The 19,240-nt window shown below is 36.2% G+C and overlaps 1 protein-coding gene across 2 annotated transcripts in view; it reads right to left on the bottom strand.

Moving 5' to 3' along the window:
- Window positions 1-958: 958 nt before the first annotated feature.
- RAP1B (RAP1B, member of RAS oncogene family) overlaps window positions 959-19,240 on the bottom strand; it is a 34,696-nt gene continuing 16,414 nt past the window's right edge. For both annotated transcript variants that reach the window (XM_087935584.1, XM_026699897.2), the window contains exons 2-8: window positions 18,666-18,749; window positions 14,016-14,084; window positions 13,456-13,512; window positions 11,822-11,962; window positions 9,815-9,958; window positions 8,504-8,619; window positions 959-2,201 (exon numbers count right to left, since the gene is read on the bottom strand). In XM_087935584.1, the coding sequence (XP_087791710.1) occupies window positions 8,533-8,619; window positions 9,815-9,958; window positions 11,822-11,962; window positions 13,456-13,512; window positions 14,016-14,084; window positions 18,666-18,722 (555 nt within the window). In that variant the 5' untranslated portion in view covers window positions 18,723-18,749 and the 3' untranslated portion in view covers window positions 959-2,201; window positions 8,504-8,532. The remainder of the gene's footprint in view (window positions 2,202-8,503; window positions 8,620-9,814; window positions 9,959-11,821; window positions 11,963-13,455; window positions 13,513-14,015; window positions 14,085-18,665; window positions 18,750-19,240) is intronic.

The following is a 19,240-nucleotide window of genomic DNA, read 5'->3' as shown; positions in this document are numbered from 1 at the left end:
TCTCTCTAGCCCAATTGCTTAACCACTGCACTAACTCTTACCCTGGTCCTAAGCAAAAAATCACAAAGCACCTGCAATTTGTGCCAAAATTATGAAAGTTGTTCATTTATAGAGAGCTAGATTGAATCTTATCTCTACAGGTAAGCAATTTTCAAATTCTAACGCTAAGGTTTTTTTTCAATTTTCTAGGAGTTTTTATATTGTATAGATTTCTAGCACTGCATCTAAATATATGCATGCATGAGTCAAAGAAAGGTAGTTTTTCTTCCAATTGTGTAGAAAACCATATATATAAAGACAGAACAAGGAGTGTGATGTTTGCCATGGAAAAAAGTGGGTGGATAGAGAAGTAGATAATCAGAATTCTGATAAACATGAATGTCTTACAATGTGCTACATTCTTAATCCATTAGTTTTAAAAAAGCCCGGGAGCTAAGGATAGTCCAAGAAAACAAAGCAGTCAGATAAGGCACAAAAGAAATAGTTAAGAGAAACAAAATGTTATCTAGGATGAAAGAAAGGAAATTACTGGAAGGAATGAGGAACCAGATAGTTATATATTCTCTCCTTTTGGGGGCAAGAGAAGAAAAATCAACCCATTATGATGGGAATTATTCACATTTCTCAGTGGATACAGATCAAAGCCTGCAAAATTTCTATTGAAACGAATCATAGGTACCTTTAATAGTATAAAGCCATGATTGTCTTATATAGACAATGGGAAATCCTTCAAATATTTACACTACTGTTCCCACAATGTTTTACTACTGGCTATACTGGCTTGTGCTTACGGAGCTGAGTTGGGGGCTACTAATTGGGTCAATGGTAAAAGAGGATGGAGATGTGTGAATCAGACAGGGCTCTTTATAGAATAAATTCTCCTTTTTGGATCATGTTAACTTTTTGTTAATGAGATCAGTAAAACATTACACAAAACAATCTGTGACAGAACAGGTAGTTGTAATGCAAGCCCTTGCATGGCAATCCAAATTTATTGAACTACTGATGCTAAGTCATACAAAATTGCACCACTTTTAATTAAGGCTTTTAGTTTACATTTGGCCACCTCAAAGCAGTTGTAACATTAGGTTGTCAATTTAAATACTGTGGCTCCCTGTTGGATTTTACACGCAATCTTTACACCCAAACAATGCATACAAAGCAACAAGGCATTGTTAAATAAATCTGCAAAAAGGTAATTACTGCAACTTAGGCCTTGGGACCAATTACACATGATTAAAATTACTTCCCACATTCACATCCACAGTACTCGTCCACCATTTAACATCTCAACCAAAACGTTACACATGTAAAACAATCACTAACAGGCAAAAGTACTAAACCTGTATATTTGGTATTGCAAATACACTTATGCATGAGCAAGCAAGGGAATTCACAGTGAGAATCTACAGCTGCAGAAGCCCAAAAATGATTTACAAAAAATTGTTAAATCATTAAAAAATTGTTTTAAAATATACACTTCTTGTTGTAGACCCCCACTGTACACACAACTATAAACATTGTTCCCTATGTAAACAAGGAAAAGGAAACATACAATAAAAGGTTGAAAAATCTGGACATTTCCTTCCCAACAGATATTAAAGGCAATGTCTTTAGACAGACATTATACTGAAAGGACTTATTTTAAAGACACTAGTTCACTGTCTCCACAGGTTTTTTTTTATCCTAAAATTAAAAAACTATATAGCTGTTGTGTTAATCAAAGCGCTTTTGTACAATACAATGATGATCCTGGGTTTTTTTTAAAAAAGTTACAATAAGCTACAAATACCAATGAAGCAAAGTTATCTGGAGTAGTCTATATAGGAGCTCTTTGGACTTTCTTTAATTATGCTAAAATAGTGGTGCTTTTACGATTTACATTATTGTACTCTCCAATAGGAAGTATGGGTTTGTTGCAGTATACAGTACAGGTTTCATACATGTACAACATTGGTAGATGAACATTGTCTCTCACTGGTAATACTGGATGTAGGCTCTGGTTTTACCAGTTGCATACACTTAGATTATGTATATGTAAAAATCTCTTGTGACTCTGGAAAGTGATTAGAATGTGCAAACTGATGTCGCTGTCATCCATTTTATAAGGGTACCACCACAGGAAAGTCCATTTAAGATGTTGGTAGTTTTAATAAAGTTGGAATGCTGGCACTGTTGTAGTCGGCAACAGTTCTTCAGACCTGTGGCAAAGACAAACAGGGAATCAGCTGCTACATTTACCTCAATAGTTAAAGAGACCTCCTCTTAAATTTTCAAAAGCGTTAGTTTTATTTGTGTAACTTGGATTACATACTACTTTCAATTAAACTTAATTCAATCACTCAAGCATGTGATCCACAATAAACATGAATTTGAAGGAGCTCCTTGCAGGCAACAGATTTTATGAAAAAGTGCACTTAAATTTCTTTTTAATTTACATTATTCTTTTTATTTAAATTAAGCAGATGGATATTTTACCAGGTCAAAATTGAAGAACTACATCTAATATCACATTCAACCTTTATAGGATTCTCTTTAGTTCTTCCCCCCTTTTTTGGTAACCCCCAAATCTTCTAACATATATCTATATATTCAGGAAATGAGGATTCCATTCTTCCACTGGCTGGTGGACACCAACAAATAAAAGTTCAAACACCACATCAAATACCAACCTAGGCAAATGAACAGAAACGTAGTAATGAAGCTTATTTAACCAACAGAAAGAATAAACACGCACAGAACGTAAGCACTTCCAGGGTTAATAGACTTGGATAAAGAACTGAACACCAAATGAGAATATTGTTTTGGGTTGTGCTGTAACTATAAGAGCAAACAACTACTGGTTAAAATAGAACATATTATTCAAGGTAACATAGCAAGCACGGTACAATAATATTTATTCAATTGTGAAAACTTCAGGAGATAATTATAAAACCTAGGAATTGTGAGATGCTTTGAAATATTTAACTACTAGGTAAAATATGATTTAAAATAAAATGCTTCAATCAACAAAAATAATTTGCCAAATGAAGCAGGAGGGGGGTATTCTCCACATTACATTATTAAGATCTGTTCTAGAGTGTGGGGTTTTTTTTTGGGGGGGGGGGGCAGAAAGAAAGAGAGGAAAGTACAATTCCAGTGAAGTCCACTAGTCTGATACTAGATATTACCCAGGTGAGTGTTTTAAATCTTTTACAGCTGTTAAATCTTCCAGTAACAAGAAACTAATCTCATTTTCTAAGCAGTAGTCTCTGCTCATCTTACTGAAGCCTAATTTCAAAATGGGTATTACTCTCATACAAGCAGTCCTCACAAGGGTAAGCAAGTTATTTTAGTGAAAATGCTTATGCTTCATTGAGTATCAAATAGATGGATTTTTTTTTTAAAGGATGAACTAAAAGAAACAGGCCTAGGAAAAATTTCAGAATATTTCAATCCAAGTGGTTTTACCATTAGAGATGTGTATAAAATGCAAATAACGTCAACATGAGATTCAGTTCAAATTACACCTTTTAGTACTCTAGCAATATCAATAAATTATATGTTTCGGTTTTCGACAACTGTGATATCTGGTGTGCTGTGTTCCAAATGACGATCCATCTGAATTTGAAAGTTCCACAAGATCTTCACCTTCTCATTTTTGATAACTTTTCCCACTTTATGTTCCCATGACTTTTTAGATACGGGTAACTTGTATTTTTTACACAATGACCAGTGGATTAATTTAGGAACTTGATTGTGTCTAGCTTTGTAGGTAATTTGTGCAGTTTTGCTGTACTCACATATTAAATGTGAAACAGTTTCGACTTTGTCATTGCAAAGTCGGCAATTTGGATTGTTAGTGGATTTTTGTATCTTCGCTTTCATGGCATCAGTTTGTAGTGCTTGTTCTTGAGCAGCAAGTATTAAACCTTCAGTTTCTTACTTGATGGTTCCCATCTTAAGCCATGCCCATGTCAAGTTGTCATCATATTTTCCTTCTATGTTTTCCAAGTGCTGTCCATGCAAAGCTTTGGTTTTTCATCCATTTAATCAGTCATCCAACTGGTTTTCCTTATATTCTGCCTTTGTTTCTGTTGTTTTTATAATGTTCTCCATTCTCACAGCCTGCAGCAATTTTCTGTACTTTAGTTCACATAATTTAGTTTATTGTCATTGCATCTTGTACAATGAAATCAAACACCATCTTCAGTGCACATCATGACCATGACCATGAAAATAAACACAAACAAACATCTTCACACTCCACACATTGAATTGAAAACCATGACACCCCACCAACACTGCACTATACAGTAGAATTCAACAGAGCTACTGCCCTGGGATAGAAGCTGTTTTTCAGCCTGTCTGTCCTTGTTTTTATTATCCTGTACCGTCTGTCAAATGGTAACAGTTCAAAAAAAAAAAGGGTGCCCAGGATGAGATGGATCTTTGAGAATGTTTTGAATTTTCTTAAGGCAGCGGGAGCTATAAGGCTCTCTTCCAAAGAGGGAAGAGGGCAGGGGTGGGATTCAACTGGTGTTACTACCAGTTCGGTGGTTATGTTTTGTGTAATCGTTTTGAGGTTGAAAAAGCAGGAAATAAAGGACAGGTAAGAGCCCAGGCGGGTGGGAGGGCCAAACAGCAGCAGGCACAGAACCGGTTCGGTGTCTGCTGCTCTTCAGAGCTACCAGTTCTATAGGGCTGGGCAGAACCGGTAGCATCCCACCCCTGGAAGAGGGCAACCAATGATCTTCTGGGCAATGATGTTAACCCTCTGGAGTGCTGTCCTATCTGCCACTGTGCAATTGGCAAACCATACAGAGGTGCAGGAAGTTAAGATACTCTTTATGGTGCGGCGGTAGACGGTCATAGCAATTTTTCATTCAGTTGTTTTCTGAAAAGTCTCAGGTAGTATAATCTCTGCTGGGCCCTTTTGACCAGTGCTGCAATGTGTGTGCCACAGGTCAGGTCCTCTTTTATGGTAACACCCAGAAACTTAAAACTGGCCACTTGCTCCACTCGGTCTCCATTGATAAGCAAGGGCTGGATGTCTGATCTATTCCTTCTATAATCCCCTATAAGCTCCTTGGTCTTATTGGTGTTGAGGACCAATTTATTGTCAACACACCATGAAAGCAACCAGTACACCTCATCTTGGTAGGCAGACTCATCCCTCCCGGAGATGAGTCCCACCACTGTTGTATCATCTGCAAATTTAGTAATAGTATTACTAGCGTGAATGGGAATGCAGTAATGCACATAAAGAGTATAGAGTATGCAAACCTGTGGTGTACCACTGTTAAGAATAAGGGCTGAAGAAGTATAATTACCTAATCTGTGAGCGGCCAGATAGGAAATCCATAATTCAAAGGCAAATTGAATAAGAGGGTCCAAAGTCCAGAAGTTTAGACACTAGTCTATGTGGAAGAAACGCAGAACTAAAATCTACAAAAATCATCCTCACATAGCCCCCCCCTCCGCTGTTCTAGATGAGTCAGAGCAGTGTGAAGAGTGATGGCTATAGCATCCTCTGTAGATCTATTTCTTCTATATGCAAACTGGTGCTTATCAAACATATGTGGAAGACCAGAAATGATATGCCGGCAGACCAATTTCTCAAAGCACTTCATGATGATAGGAGTGAGTGCCACTGATCTTTAATCGTTGAGGTTATTGATAGGGAACTTCTTTGGCAGCGGAACAATGGTGGAAGCCTTCAAACAAGATGGAATGGTGGACTGAGATAAAGATCAATTGAAGATCCTGGTAAAGACTCTAGCTGACTGATCAGTGCAATCTTTAAGCACTCGGATATATGTTGGTGCTAAAAGCAGTGACATATGATCTGATTGCCCCAAATGTGGTAATTGTATAACCTTATAGCCATGTTTGATATTGGTATATACTTTGTCCAATATGTTTGCTCCTCTAGTAGCACACTTAACATGCTGATAGAATTTAGGGAGCACTTCTTTTAAATCAGCTTGATTAAAGTCCCCCGCTATGATATGCACAGCATCAGGATAAGTATTCTGCTGAATACTAACAATGTTATACAAGAATCCCAAAGCTATGGTTGGATTAGCATCAGGTGGGATATAGACTGCAGTAATCAAAACCACGCTGAATTCCCATGGGATATATACGGGTCAACATTTAAGAGTCATATACGCCAGATCCATGGAGCAGTGGCTGTCTACAGTCTTTGTATTGATACACCAGCTTTTGTTCACATAAAGGTTTCAACCTTCCCCTTTGCTCTTGCCAGAATCTCTATTCCTGTCCTGCTGGTGTAGCCTTCTAGCTCAACTGGAATGAGTGAATGAAGCCAAGTTTCTGTGATTAGCAAAACACAGCAGTTCTTGATGAATTTAGTCTTTGCAATCTGTAGCGTTAATTCATCCATCTTGTTAGTCAGAGATCTTGCATTAGTAAGAAATATACTTGGAATTGAAGGCTTGTGTGGAAATTTACTCAACCTAAAGAGAACCCCAGCACAGCATCCTCTCTTCCTCTTTCTCTGCCTCTTCCTCCTTCCTGCAGGGATAATGATCCATGGCTCCCCCAAGGTCCTAGCTGCTTCCTTCCTTCGTTATGTTATGATAATGTATAAAATCGTCCGTAATAGCCTTTTCACATTTCAGTCCAATTTGTAACAAGGTGTGCCAACTATAGATGCCCCTTGCCCCACAGGATTCAATCAAGGAAAGGATCCAAAACAAACACAGAATCATATACACCATACACTGAAAGGAGCAGCCAGCTGCAGCATCCATGTGCACAGCCATCTTGAAAAGCGTTTCATCTTGAATGAAAATAATCATTCAAACTTCATTTTTCTTCTTCTACAGTTTGATGGATTTACAATATCCCTCTGCCCCCTATTTTTCTTGGCAGGTACAACCTGTCGATGTCATTTTGTGGATGTAAAGCATAGTACACATTCAAAAGTTTGCACATTTTTCGGTCCAAGTTTTCCAGTTCAGCTAAAGTCCAGTTGATGATTCCAGCTGAGTAGCGTATCACTGGAACTGCCCATGTATTAATGGATTTAATTATGTTTCCAGCATTCAGCTTTGATTTTAATATTTTGCAGACCCTCCTGATGTACTCCTTTTGTGTTGACTCTTTGACTTTTCCATTCAAGATGTTATCTGCTTCCAATATGCCTAGGTATTTGTAACCGTCATCCTTTGCTAATGCCTTCACTATGCTTCCATTTCCCAGTTCTATTCCTTCCTTCTATTTTTTGCATTTTTCCTTGCTGCATGGATAATATAGCACATTTTTTCAAGTCCAAGTTCATTTTGATATCACTGCTGAACAGTTGAACTGGTGTGAGTATTGATTTAAGTCCAGTGGGGCTTTTCGCATACAGTTTTAAGTCAGCCATGTATAATAGATGGTTTATCTTGCCATGTTGGCTTGAGATTTAGTATTCCAGTTTTGTGTTTCGTAGGATTATTGTCAGTGGAATTAATGTGATGTTGAACAGTAGTGGTGAAAGTGAGTGCCCCTGGAAGACTTCTTGTCTGATGTTGACTTCACCAATGTTCTCCCTATTTGCTGTTAGAACTGTTTTCCATTTTTGCATATTTGTTTTCAAAAATGTACAAATAGTTTTGCTGATTCCAAAGTTTTCCAGACAGGTGTTAAGCCAGCTGTGGGGTAATGAGTCAAATGCCTCATTACCCCACAGTCAAATCAATCCATTCCATATTTATATTCATGTTTCTTCATTTTGCATTTTTAGTACCATTTTGTTCAATGAGCTGATCTTTTGATCCTCTTGATTTTTTTATAATTTCCTTTTTGTTCTACCAGATACAAACTGTTTTCCATCAGATGATTGAACACTGAATTTGCCAGTATTCTTGTAAAAGGTTTGAACGTTGTTGGCAGACAAGTAATTGGGCGATAGTTGCTTGGTTCTGTGCCCTTTTCTGGATCTTTCCATGCAGTTCGCCCAGGTCAGGTGCACTCCAGTTCTTGACCTTTTTGCTTGTTTTGCAACCATGTCAGTTGTTATTACAGTATTTTCCATTTTGTTTTGTGATGTTTGTCGTTGAATATCTTTGATCCAGGAGGCAGTTTTGTTTTATTCCACTAGGTTTTCCTAGTTTTTTTTCCAAAAGTTTAAAGTTTTTTTCTGTATATGGGTGTACATTAATTTGGACTCGATTTTCATTAAGGGACCAGTAGAAGAGGTGTTGGTTTCTTTTGAATTGGACATTTTAAGGATATTATTTTATTCGTCCTAATGGAACAGCATAGAACTCTACCAAGGTTCTATGGAAGGACATACTAATTAGAGCTTTTCTTTTGTATTTGAATGGCAGGGCATTTGGCTCCAAGATATTCTATAAACAGTGTACAATTTCCATTATATGTAAGGGATTCATATTATTATTTAAATGATCACAAATACTTCAATAAGGATTTAAAGAGATTAATAGAATACTTCATAATTTTCCACTAGAAGTAACTTTTATAGTAGGCTATGCTCCACTTGCAATCTTACCTGGCTCAGTGCTACAGTACATACATGTATTAAAGTAACTGACATGATGACTTTTTGCGTGCTTTTCCAGGCACAGGAGTTTTTCTGTTAATTTGTCGCACAAGGTCATAAAAGATCTGCAAAGAAAAAATTGTTTCATTTCATTTAATATAGAAGTTAAATCCTGATATACATATCTTGTAATGCAGGGGTCCCCAGTCTGTGGGCCGCAGTCCCCTACCGGGCTGTGACCTATTCACAACCAGGCCACATTAGTGGTAGGTCGATGTGTGCACACAGCCTGACTCATGAAAATAGTGGGCACCAGCCCTTGCAGCCCTACTTGCATGAGCAGCGGGTGCTGGTGCTCACAGCCTCAGTAAAGTAAAGAACTCCAAGACCAAATATGAATGCTCTCCAAGAAATATGATGGTAAAATAATACAAGTGATCATTTTTCTTAGAGAGTGTTTAAATTGAATCCCCAAACTGAAACAGCATTTTCCAAGTGTGTTTGTATGACTAACTACTAAGGAAAAAAATCATCATCATCATCAACAACAACAAGAATAACAATAACAATAATTCATGGTCAGATATTAGATTGTATGTGTCTCTTGACTGTTTTGGAAGATTACTGTTTTACTTATGAAATAAAACCACTAACTTCACTAAAAAAATATTATACTATAATCCTTCAAAGAAAAATAGTAGCTATTTTAACATTAGCAGAGATATTTCTAGAGTGAGAGAAATCAAACAGTGAATTTTACACAAGACTATCTCCTATGGAAACATGATATTGCTAGGCTTTCATAAATGCAATTTGCCTGAGAAAATCATCCCATTTTTTGTTGTACATTCTTGGACTAAAATTACAGAATACTCTGTAATTGCAGAAACTTATATAAATTGAATGATGACCTCTTCCTCAATTTCTGTTGGACTTTTGCTTCTCTAAGGCTAAAGTGCCTTTAATATTCCTCCCAGCCAAAACAGACTAGGCAAAAGTGACTTATCTCTCGTTCATTCATTTATAAACACAGATTAATTCATAATCCAAAATCCTAATTTAAAACTTCTAAAAAGGGCATGCACCAAAAGCATAGCATTAAATAATACATACTCCTTCGTGCTCCCAGCCTTTACTTAAGGACCAATACTACTAAAATTAATGATTACCATAGTTCACTGAATTAACCCTCATTTTGAAACAAAAATGTCTTACATTTTAAATCAGAAAGAAATATACGGCCATTAAAATTCCAAATACTGTTAATGATGAAGAGGTGGGCCTTGGACAAATAAAAACTTTATACTTTATTCTCTTTACCTCATTAACATTTATCTTTGATTTTGCAGAAGATTCTAAAAATGCACAATTATTCCATTGCCTTGCTAAATTTTGTCCTTGTTCCTTTCCCACAACTCGTTCATCTTCCAAGTCACACTTATTGCCAACCAGAATCATTGGAACCTAAAATGGCAAAACATTGTATATGCATTAAAATACTATATGATTTAGTGAATGGCTATTAGAAATTGGGCTTTATAAGAAAAGTAATTAAATGCATTTTAAATATAAATTATTTGAGAATTAAACAGTAAAAGATAGTAGATGTTAGGTTCTTGAACTGTCACAGTGATGCTCACTGTAAAAAAATGATAAAGATTATCTTATCTCTTATTTTTCTTTCAATGAAGTTGAAAAGTTTTCATAAGAAAATTGTGTTTTCAATTTTCTTGATTTAATGTATGTCATTGGACATATTTATTAACTGTAGCAATGGGAAGAATATGAATGAATATATCCTTTTGTGAGCTCAATTTGATAGTTGTTATTTAATACCTCCTGGCAAATTTGTGCCTTTAGTACAATAGGAATCTTTTGACATTTCAAGCAATTTAAGGCAGTTTGACATGTTTGGATCTTCACGGGGAAAGAAATTAAAGTTTGATTATCCAAATCATGAGAAGTTTGGAACAATTTCTTATTTAAAAATGGTGGGAAATCATGGTTTGAAAACAAGAGTCAAGAATCAATGAATCTGAGTTAATGGGGCCTGAACACAAAAATGAGCAACTAGTACAAAAGGAGGAGGTTGAATGGACCTATTCAGACAGAATGGGTAACAACCAAATCCCAAAACAAAAACAAAAAACATACGTTATGCAAGTTAGTTTATGTAAACCCAAATTTATCAGGCAACCATTTTGTGCATGCAATCAGAGATGCAGAAAAATAAGCATACATACAAGGTCTTGGAACTACTTGTACAACCCAGGATAATTATGAAGGGATTACAAGGAAAGAAATACCAAGAAACACGGATAGAGTGGATGAGATTCTCAAAATAGATTGAAGTATAAAGAACAAAAGAAAAAAAATATGAAGTGCTGGAAGCAAGGATAGAAAATAGTAATGAAATATTTGAGATATAAAATACAATATTTCCTTTTCTTACTTGATGCTTTTAATTTCTTGATATTTCTTACTTACTTTCTGTGCTTTGCATATGGATATATATTTATGCATGCATTTAAGGTACTCACTTCACCAAATTACAAGCCAAATATATTGTAGAACTTTCCATTGTGGTTTTCAAGTTTTAGATTTTGTGTTTTGTTCTTATGGTAATTAATGTTTCCAGATAAGCAGATCCATTTGTTCAATGAATGGTATTGCAGGAAAATGGAATTTGCTACAATTATTCCATTTTTATGCATATTCTAGGCTATAGACATTTTAAGATTCATTTGAACCTTCTGATGCAATGTAATTTAAAAAAACATTTGTAATTTCTTTCTGCAAAGAATGTTAATTGTTGTATGGAGAAAGTTTTAATAACCCAGCATATAATTTTTGGTAACCTGCTGACACAAGAGTTGAAGACTACCTGCAAACTAAAAGAGATAGTGAGCAGTTTTGAGTGTCCCACTGTTTATCTATGTTACACCATTTCTGGGCATGCTGTACTGATTTCTAGTTGCTTTCTGTGTACAATTCAAGGTGCATCTTTAAAGTATCGCATGGCACAAGATCACTTTATTTGAAGAACTGCCTCTTTCTGGGATGCCCACTCCAACAAGTTAGATAGGGTGAGAATGTTCAGGTCTTTTCCCTAATATGCTGCTCTTTGGTGGGATCTCTAGGTGTGTATTTCCTATAGCTGGCCCTACTTTCAAACAGCCTCCAAGAACTGGAGTGGGGTAGTACACTTTTAAATTTCTTGTATGCCTTGAAGACCTTGTTCTTCTCCAAGCATTAGGCTAGATGGGAATGAGCCAGTGAGTAGGAAGTCTGGGTTATCATGAAAAAGGAAAAAAAAATGTTACTTACATCATCAGTGTCTTTGACTCGAAGGATTTGTTCTCGTAGATCCTGCAAATCATTAAATGTGGATTGTGCTGTGATGGAATAAACTAAAGCAAATCCTTGACCATTTTTCATGTAGAGGTCTCTCATTGCTGTAAACTGTTCCTGTAATACAAAGAGAAATGGAGAATTCAAAGCTGGCCTCTTTAGAAAGTCAAACTGACTTCTTATGAGTATTTCCCTTTTATATCAATATTATAAACATAAGCAACTATTGTTCAAATACATATAACTATTTACAGGTAATCCTTGACATAACCTCATTTAGTGACTGTTCAAAGTTACAACTGAAAAGATAAACGTATAACCATTTTTCATACAAACATTGCACCCGCCCACGATAAAAAATGGTATGTTTGGCAACTGGTTCATATTTATGATGACTGCAGTGTCCCTGGGTCATGTGTCTCAACACTGCAACATAAAGCATAAACATTCCTAGGCTTGCAGGATGAAAAGCAGTCACTCCAGGAGCATGGTGGAAACCTGCAGTCACCTTAGGAAGCCCCAGCCCTGCAGGAGGAAGCATTTGTCACCCCAGGAGTGTGGTGCAAAACTGCAGCTGCCCTAGAAAGTCCCTGCCCAGGTCCTTAGAATGAAGTGCAGCTGTCCCAGGAAAATTTGGTATTGTTTCTACCTAGTTGGACAACTGGAGTTCATTTAATGTCATTTCATGATTTTATAATACATTTTTAAGAAATTACGTTTGAAGAAAAAGCACTAAAAGTTGAATGATTTGAAAGGAAGGCCATGTGCAGTTTAAACAAGGTGTAGGTGTAGCTGCAATTGCTTCCGGAATTCCCAGCCCAGCACTGTAGTGCAAAGTCGCAGGTATCCCAGACAGATGACCTTCACTTTTCTTCCTTCTCCTGCTGCTGACTATATGCGATCGGCCTGGCTCTTAGTGAGTTACCTGCTGGCTGCACCAGGCTTTCTTCCTGAGGATGCCACCTACTCCTCGTTCAAACTGCACATAGCTTTTCTTTCAAATCATTCAACTTTTAGTGCTTTTTCTTCAAAGGTAATTTCTTAAAATGTATTATAAAATGATGAAATGACATTAAATGAACTCCAGTTGCCCAACTAGGTAGGAACAATACCAAATTTTACATCATTGCTATAAAGTACAAAGATAACACTTATGTGTACCCAGGAATATAAGAATAATATATTAAGCTGTTACCAGTGCACCAAGTATTTCTCAATCCCTTGGACCGGTTCTGGGAAACTTGACTAATGGAAAGGGGGAAATGATACTAGTCAAAAGCTAACGTTCTATGTAATATCTGAACCCTTTTAATGGGTACCAAATATCAAAATACTAGTGCAACTGAAATTTTAAATGCCAATTCAATCACCTTCCTAAACTGAAAATGTAATTTGGTACAGGTTATACCTCTTATTTTCTCTTTCCTCTTGAAATTAGTCTTATTTTCCAGGAATGTTGTTTGATGCTTCTAATTAAATAACAGGGATAAAAAATAATTTGTGTTTTCTTAAGCTACATGTTATCTGAAATCAGAAATACTGGCAAAACCTTATTATGAAAGTCTCCCATTTTATTTCATAAAGTTGTACAGTAGCTTTATTTTACATACCGTTCCTGCTGTGTCTAGGATTTCAAGCATACATTGTTGTGCGTCTACTTCAACTTGCTGTCAAAAGAACAGAAGCAAATTTTTATTGAAGCATAAATAGTTGCTTGCCTTTGTTAAACATATCTACAATGCATGGAGGTTTACTCTTGTCATGTCCAAAGAAGTTGGCAAGCTATTAAAGTGTAAAGGTTTATGTAGTAAACCTTTACACTTTATATAATAAAGTGTACACTTTACACATATTATATTATATATAATAGCAAAATGATTGCTACTGTAATCACATGCATTCATCTTGTTGCAGGTTGTCTTATTCTTCTCTTTTCTTCTACTTTTTCCAGCATTATGAATTTCTAATGGCAATTTTGTATTTTTTCTTGAACTAAAAAGATACTCCTTTGGTCTTTTTAGCTGCCACTCATTTCTTTACACCCGATTCTTTCAATCAATAGCTTTGAACTCCACATGCCTTTTTATTACTGTATCATGCATTTAAGTGCTAAGACTATTTTTCTAAATATTAAGACTAAGTACATTTATAATTTAGAAACCGCACATACCTTTCTATAGGAATCTTCTATCGTTGGATCATATTTTTCAACAAATATTCCTTGAACGAACTGTACAGTCTACAATAAAAGGCAGTGTGTACAGAGATACACAGAGTTTATTTGAAATTTATTTAACAATACCTCGAAGACTGGAATGTTCATAAAAATTTCAGGACAAATAAAGCCCTAAGTTACTGTCAATTGTTTTAAGCAGTTGATTTAGAACACCGGGTCACTAATTTAAACTCATACTGAATTATAAACAATGTTTCAAAGGGCTCCTTAGCTTTAAATAATTTGTCCTGCTAAAATCACCTTTATTATAATCATATTTCTATTTAAAATTCAGGCAATGCCAAAGTTCACATACCTACAAATTATAAAATTAACATATTCAAAAAGATACTGAAACCGAAGCCATATTCTTTACACAAGCATTGTAAAAAAGGAAAGGAAGAAAATCTAAGCAAATGTTAATATTTAAGTGAGTGAATTCAGAATTTTAGTTATTCCATTTATGCTTTTACCCATACACATCTAAGTCAATGAATTTCCAGTGTTGCAGTTGTTTGTACATAGTTTTACCATTGTTCACTATGATTATAGTATTTTTGACATATGGTGGATATAAAAAGTCTACACCTCCTGTTAAAGCCAATACTGTCACAACTTCAGTCAATGAATGGTCATTAAGCAAGGAGTACCTATACAGTGGTCACAGAAGATCTATATATCCCTGTAAAAATGCCAGGATTTTAGATGTGAAAATAAATCAGACCAAGATAAATAACTTCAGATTTTTTTCCACCTTTAATATAACATATACAGTAGAACTTCTGGTCACGACCATAACTTTGTAGATTTCGTCTTCTAATGTTTCGTCTTCAGGAATTTCTGGATCGGGTCGTGACTGATCGCCACTCGATTATGTGTTCGTGACCAGATTCAAAAATTTTGTGAATTTTTTTGGTCGGAACTTGATGTGGTCATGGTCAGAAGCATTTGTGACCAGAGATTCTAATTGTATGCTGTACAATTCAATTGAAAAATAAACTGAATTCTTTTAGGGGTTAAAATAAGAATCAAAAACATACAATACTGTGGTTGCATAGGTGTGCACACCCTTGTGTAAAAATATGTTCAGAATTAACCAATCACATTCAAACTGATGTTAAATAGCAGTCAGTACACATTTGCCATCCTTTAAAGTGACTCTAATCAAGCCCATATAAAGCTCAGCTGTTGTAGTATAATTTTTCTAACAGTTACAGAAAAAGCCATGGTCTGCAAAGAACTTACAAAACATCAAAGGGACCTCATTGTTGGAAGGCATCAGTCAGAAGAAGAAAACAATTTTTTTCCCAAGGCATTAGATATATCATGGAACACAATGAAGACAGTCATCAACAAGTAGAAAAAATATGGCACACAATGACATTATCAAGAGCTGGATGTCCCTCTAAAAACAAGAAGAAAACTGGTCTGAGAAGTTGCCAAGAGGCATACATCAACATTAAAGGAGTTATAGGGATTTCTGGCAGGTACTGGTTATATACTGCACGTGACAACTATCTCCTGTATTCTTCATATGTCTGAGTTGTGGGATAGAGTGCAAGATGGATGCCCTTTTCTTACAAAGAAAAACATCCAAGCCTGGCTACATTTTACAAAGCCTACATCAAGTCTGACAAAACAATGTGAGGAAGTGTGTTATGTTTTGACGATACTAATGTTGAACTTTTTGGTCATTTAATGGCAAAAAATATGTTTGTTGCAAAAACAAGATTATATACATAACTAAAAGTATACGACAGGGAAGTATGGTAGTGGCAACATTATGCTCTGGGTCTTCTTTTCTTCTGCTGGAATTGAGGCTTTAGTCAAGGTGAAGGGAATTATGAACACTGTCAAATATCAGTAAATTTTGACATAAAACCTTCAGACTTCTGCTAAAATGCTGAATAAAATTTCACTTTTCAACACTTTTCATTAGTTTATGGATGGGCACTCTTGGACAACCACATTGTTTTTTTTATTATTTCCCCCCAAATTATGTTATATTAAAAATTGAAAAAAAAAATCTGAAGCAATTTAACTTGGTCTGACATTTTTTATATCTCACAAACCTGGCATTTTAAAAGAGACATATAGATGTTCTATAAACAGTGTATAGGTACTCTTTTCTTAATGACCATTCATTGATTGAAGTAACGACAGCATTGAACAAATGGTACTTATGACAAGTCCTCAAAGTCATGGCTACTGCAGTGCCCCCACTCATGATATCAAAATTTGGGCATTTGGTAGCCTGCCTTCATCTACAACTGCAGGAATATGCTTCAACTCCCCCACCCACCTGTCTCCTCCCATCTTTACTTTTTGTTCCCCCTGTCCACCTCCTCCTCTGCCACCTTGCCTTCCACCAGCTTTCACTATCGCCTTCTTCCCACTGCTGATAAAGCAAGCCTAGCTTGGTCTTTCATGAGGAAGCTGCTGGCCATACCAGGTCTTCTGCATAGGAAAGGAGAAGCACGAGGTCCTTGCCTAAAAATAATGTGGGTATAGTTCCACAATCAAGACTACCCAAGCTGCCATCACTAAGTGTGCTGTTATATTTTGCCTGTCAACTTATCAGTGGAAATTCTGATCCGAATTAGTGTCATTAAGGAAGGACTACCTGCAGGGGTGGGCTTCAAAAAATTTAGCAACTAGTACTCTGCCCAGTTGCTGGGTGGGCGTGGCCATGATGGGTATGATCTTGTCGGTCGGCCTGCACCATACTGGCCTAGGAGTGAAAACAGGCCGCGGGGGGGCATTTTCGCCCTCCCAGGGCTCTGGAGGCCCTCTGGAGGCAGGAAATAGGCCCATTTCTGGCCTTCCGGAACTTCCAGGAAGCCCATTTTTCACCCTCTCTGAGCCTCCGCACAGGCCCTGCATTTACCTACAATCCAAAGCAGGGTGCACAGGGACTCCTGGGAGGGGTGGGGTGGGCAGGACCAGCCAGGGGGGGATATGCTGGTTCACTGAACTGGTAATAAAATTAACAATTGGTTCACCCGAACCTGTGCAAACTGGTAGCAGCCCACCCCTGACTACCTGTATATCTCTTGCTGCATTCTAATAGACAATGTAACTCACATTTCTTTTGGTCTAGGACATTTTAAATTTCTGCATACAGACACTCCTCTACTTATGACCACAACAGAGCCCAAAAGTTACATTGCCAAGCAAGATAGTTTTTATTTTCTGCAATACCAAAATGGCATTATCACCAACAGTGTACATTGTAAAATATTAAAACCCCATTTTGTAACACCACTGAATTCCTCAGTACCTTGCAATCTAAGGTGACTTTCCAAACTAATTTTAAACAATGCAACAGGTGACTTTATACTCCTAAGAGAATCCATCATCAACAACCAAAGTTCTTTGTGTTGTTTGTTTGCTTTTTAAACAAAGTAATCTGTAACTTTACAAAGCTAATGTTGGTCTATGGTAAGTTCTTTCATCATCCTCAGACACTACGTTTTCTTTATGGAATATATTTTTAAAAAGTTCCCTGAATTAAATGCTATAATTTTATTCTTTGTGTGCATGCCTCCAAATTTTTTTTTGACTTAACTGCCTGGAGAGTCCTGTACTTTTCTTGGCATGATTTTGGAAGCGGTTTGTCACTGCCTGCTTCCTAGGGCTGAGTGTATGTTGGCTTTGTGCCTAATATGGGACTAAAATTCATGATCTCCCAGTTTCTTGACTGATGCATTAACTATTAACAAAACAGAGCCTCTATTCTGTCTTTAGATCAATCTAAATTCTTCCAAAGATCTGATTTTAGGAAGTATTATTACTAAATACTACATGCTTGCAGTAGCTCAGATGACTGGATTTTTAAAATGCAAAATAGTTATTTCCAATCAATATAGGGTTTTATAGACAAAGAATACGTGCACCAACAGGGGTCCCAGCATTCCTTTCACTTGATTCTGCTATGTGTACGCGCATAGGAATAAAGTACTTATAGCCATTTATTTATAGTATCATTCTAGGGTTGTCAAAGATCTAAATCATTTGAACAAAAACCCTTTTAATTGTTTGAGATCTAAACAAGAGGCAAGCTTCTGAAGCCTTCCAATTTTCCATTTGCTTGAAAGGAACTTAAGAATTCCTATACTCCCTTGCTGACAATACTTGAATTGTTTCAGCTCTAAATGTAAGAATAAAAGTGTTTTAGATCATTTTGCTATCAGACTTACAAGATAATCCAAACAAGAAGCGCACCCAAAAATACTAACTTTAACTTTACTGTAAGGCCACTTTAACAGAATCTTGCAAGTCTGAAAGTACATCTCTTCTTCCTGCCTCTACAGTCTAAAACACCCTTTTGAGACAACTTCCATGCCCCCACGGCTTCTCTGGATTAAGTTGCCTTTTAATTGTTATCCAGCTCTTTCTCCTGTCTGCCAAGGTCATTCCCACATATCTTTACATCATTTTGTTGTGTTATTTTTCTCCTAGAAATCAATTCAATTCTAGAAATTGAATTTCACAATAGAATACAATATTCTTCTGCACAAAAGTCATCTAAAGTGATGAGCCGTGGATGCAACTTATTAATTTCCTATCTTATAAATCAATAAAATGGTGGTGAATACTACTTACCAATGCAGACTTTCCAACACCTCCCGAACCAAGAACTACTAGTTTATATTCACGCATGATGTAAATCTTAAATCACTTTAAATCCTGCAATACAAAGAAATACGTTGCAAATATACATGTGTCAAGTCAAAGGCAAGTCAAATCTGGGAGGAAAACTATTTTACTGTACAAGTTGAACATTGGAGATAATTCTTAGGAACACAATTGGAAAATACATTGGCTGCACTCATGCAATATACTGTATTTTTAAGATTTGCTGTGAAGATGCATGATATACATGTATCATCTGCTAACTGCTACCCTCTCAGAGATAGCAGTTCTTGTGTGAGATACACTGAAGAGCAAGGAGATGCAAAATCAACCTCTAACAGAAATACTGGTCAAATACTAGTGTTTAGTAAACTATTAAACAGTTTTGTAATAATTAAAATGTATCTTAAACTACCACTTAAGCAATGCAAGGTATAAAAGATATACGTTCCCTTAGCCATATTAAAAAAGCTAAATATCTTAGTACTAGTGTATTTATATGTGCATTTACACACCACTGTAATGCTATGGGTTGTTTAAAATAA

This window comes from Pseudonaja textilis, chromosome 5 (assembly GCF_049901715.1).
Source record: "Pseudonaja textilis isolate UNSWEBS1 chromosome 5, rPseTex1.2, whole genome shotgun sequence".
Classification (NCBI taxonomy): domain Eukaryota; kingdom Metazoa; phylum Chordata; class Lepidosauria; order Squamata; family Elapidae; genus Pseudonaja; species Pseudonaja textilis.
The sequence above is the reverse complement of the archived record's forward strand: the minus strand, read 5'-3'. Positions and strand labels throughout refer to the sequence as shown.